At 33.2% G+C, this 2,516-nt stretch overlaps 1 protein-coding gene across 1 annotated transcript; it reads right to left on the reverse strand.

Annotated features, from left to right (window-relative positions):
- Positions 345 to 1,893, reverse strand: LOC104787570 (uncharacterized protein At1g66480-like). The gene is made up of 2 exons (XM_010513176.2): positions 1,193 to 1,893; positions 345 to 457 (listed from the first exon to the last, which is right to left on the reverse strand). Exons 1-2 carry the CDS (start codon positions 1,757 to 1,759, stop codon positions 389 to 391), a joined length of 636 nt encoding a protein of 211 aa, XP_010511478.1. The 5' UTR covers positions 1,760 to 1,893; the 3' UTR covers positions 345 to 388.

Raw genomic sequence — 2,516 nt, forward strand, 5'->3', positions numbered from 1 at the left:
TAGATGACATAAATAAATAAGTTACATATATGTACCCAAGTGGACTTAGTGGGTTACAATAATAATAATAAATTAACTCTNGTCTTGCCATTTTTTGCTCAACAAAACAGCATGATTTTTACACTGCCACGTCATCAACACAGGAAAGGGTTATATTGCGGGTGACTTTTAAAATCATAGTATTGACTTGTATTTATTTGATTTGAAGGGTTTTCTTGCAAAAAAAAATTATTTGAAGGGTTTTTTTTGCACAAAACCCAAAAAGAAAACAAACAGTTCTAAATAATCTCTAGTTGCTATATAAAAAGATTTATATACACACACAAGATATAATTTTAAAAGGCTTTTTTTTTTCAAGAGAGAATATGTCGTCGAATTGAATTGATGATTATTTCTCATTTCTGCTCCATAGAACAGGAAGCTCCCGTCCACCTTCTCCGGCGAAACTCACCTGCTTCTGCACATGTTTAATTTAATACAGTTACTTCATTGACTCTTAATTAATTATTAATTTATATATAATATATGATTAGCAAAACAAACAGCCAAATCATTTGATGATCGAGAGGATCTTGATCATTGGTATAATATAACATTTCATCAAAAAAAATTTCTCCTAGATATTAGTATATTACATGAACTGATTAACCATGTGTTTCTAACCATATCTTTTGACTATGTAATAGGTATTAAGACTAAGACATACACGATTTCTAGAACATGTGAATCCATTTACGAGTTCCTTTGTCAATCCATACATAAGTTAACTCCTGCCCCGATAAAATGTTTGACTATATTAACATGAACATATGTGAATGTGGTGTATGCAATTTTTTTTGTATATATTAGTTACGTCATACTCACGTAGGTAGATGACATAAATAAATAAGTTACATATATGTACCCAAGTGGACTTAGTGGGTTACAATAATAATAATAAATTAACTCTAAGCATTGCCGAACAGATTTAATTCTGTTTCTTGTCTTCTACATCAATTTAGGAACTCTACTCCAATAAACACATTAAACTGTTTGCGTAATTTCCGGATATAATACTTAACTACAAAAATGATAGTTGACGTAAGTTTCGGTAAAAATGTGGGTTGTTTAAATATTTTCATGTCAAAGAACAAAATTAACGCGGTAAAAACGTTTGACCAAAATAGGAATTAAAGTAAAAAACAAGAATTACCTCGCGCGCTTTCCGGCGGCTATCACCACCAACTCTTCCGCCGCCAATCTCACCGGACCTCTCCATATATATACCTAAAATCTTGTCAGCTATCTCTGAGTCATCATTACTCTCCTCCATCAGCTTCGTTATCTGAGAACGAGGCAACCTCAACCTCACACTCGTATGCCCCGGTCCAACCCCAAAACCATCTCCGCCGTCAGATCTTCCGATCGTGACGTCAGAAACCGTTCTCCGAGACAACATCAACATTTCTAACCTCTCCTTAGCACCAACGTGGATTCCAGACATAACTCTCCGGTACGGAAGCTTATTATTATCCGTCTCCGGTGGAAGCTTAGGAAGCTCGACGAGAAAATACGTCTTCTTAGGTTTCAAGAGTTGGTTCGGTTCAAGAGGTTTAGCTCGAACTCCGAAGTGTTTAACGGCTTGGGAATCTAACAAAACGTAACCAGGATACTCCGCCGTGACTTCTCTCGCCGTCACCGGAGTTTTAATCCGGAAAGTTTCGCCGTCGATCTTCATCACTTTAGCTTTCTTTCTCTTCACAGTAATGCTATTTCCCATTTCTTGTATCTCTCTGCTTTTTGTTTTGTATTCTTTATTTGATTGGATAATGTGAAAATGTGTACATAATGCGGTTGTGTTACTATTATTTATATATAGTTGATATGGTTTGGTTGAAAATAGTACCTCTTGAAATTTAGTGTGTGTGAAGCTGTGAAAATTTATAGAGATTCCTTCTAATTATAATTAAAGTCGTTAACGTTGACAAAAAAAATATTATTCATTAGGTTTGAAAAGAATAAAACGTGAATACGTCGGTTCATGGCAAATTCACATTACATTTCTTTAAATGTTTTTACAATTTTTTTCCTTTTTCGTTTCTTGAAAACTGAAAAGTAATGACTTTTAGCACGGATACTTAAGATTTTCAATGACTGTAACTACCGCGCGTGATTTGGTGTTGTACGTATTTTTCCAAAAAACAATTTGTTGTTATATAATCGTGTAGCCATATTATAATGCAAGAAATATAACGAAGACAAGTAGAAAACAAATGTTAATTGTTTTTGAAGAAAATTTAAACTCATACAAAGATGGTTAACCGAAAGTTAAATCAGTTTCAAACCAATCATTGTCTCACTTTAAATCTCGATTAACCGTGATTCAGTCATACAATCTACTAATAGATACAAATACGACTAATCAAAATATGAAAATAATATATAATACATGACTACTTGTATCTCAAATTGATATATTGGCTCTAACAATTATATATTTTCATAAAATCAGCTAGTGGCGGATTTATAATTTTTCA

Source organism: Camelina sativa, chromosome 5 (assembly GCF_000633955.1).
Source record: "Camelina sativa cultivar DH55 chromosome 5, Cs, whole genome shotgun sequence".
NCBI lineage: Eukaryota > Viridiplantae > Streptophyta > Magnoliopsida > Brassicales > Brassicaceae > Camelina > Camelina sativa.

Coding starts and splice junctions, on each gene's coding strand:
- LOC104787570 (XM_010513176.2), bottom strand. CDS start 1,759: ATGGGAAATAGCATTACTGTGAAGAGAAAGAAAGCTAAAGTGATGAAG. Junction 458..1,192: donor GCCGCCGGAAAGCGCGCGAG/GTAATTCTTGTT, acceptor AAACATGTGCAG/AAGCAGGTGAGTTTCGCCGG.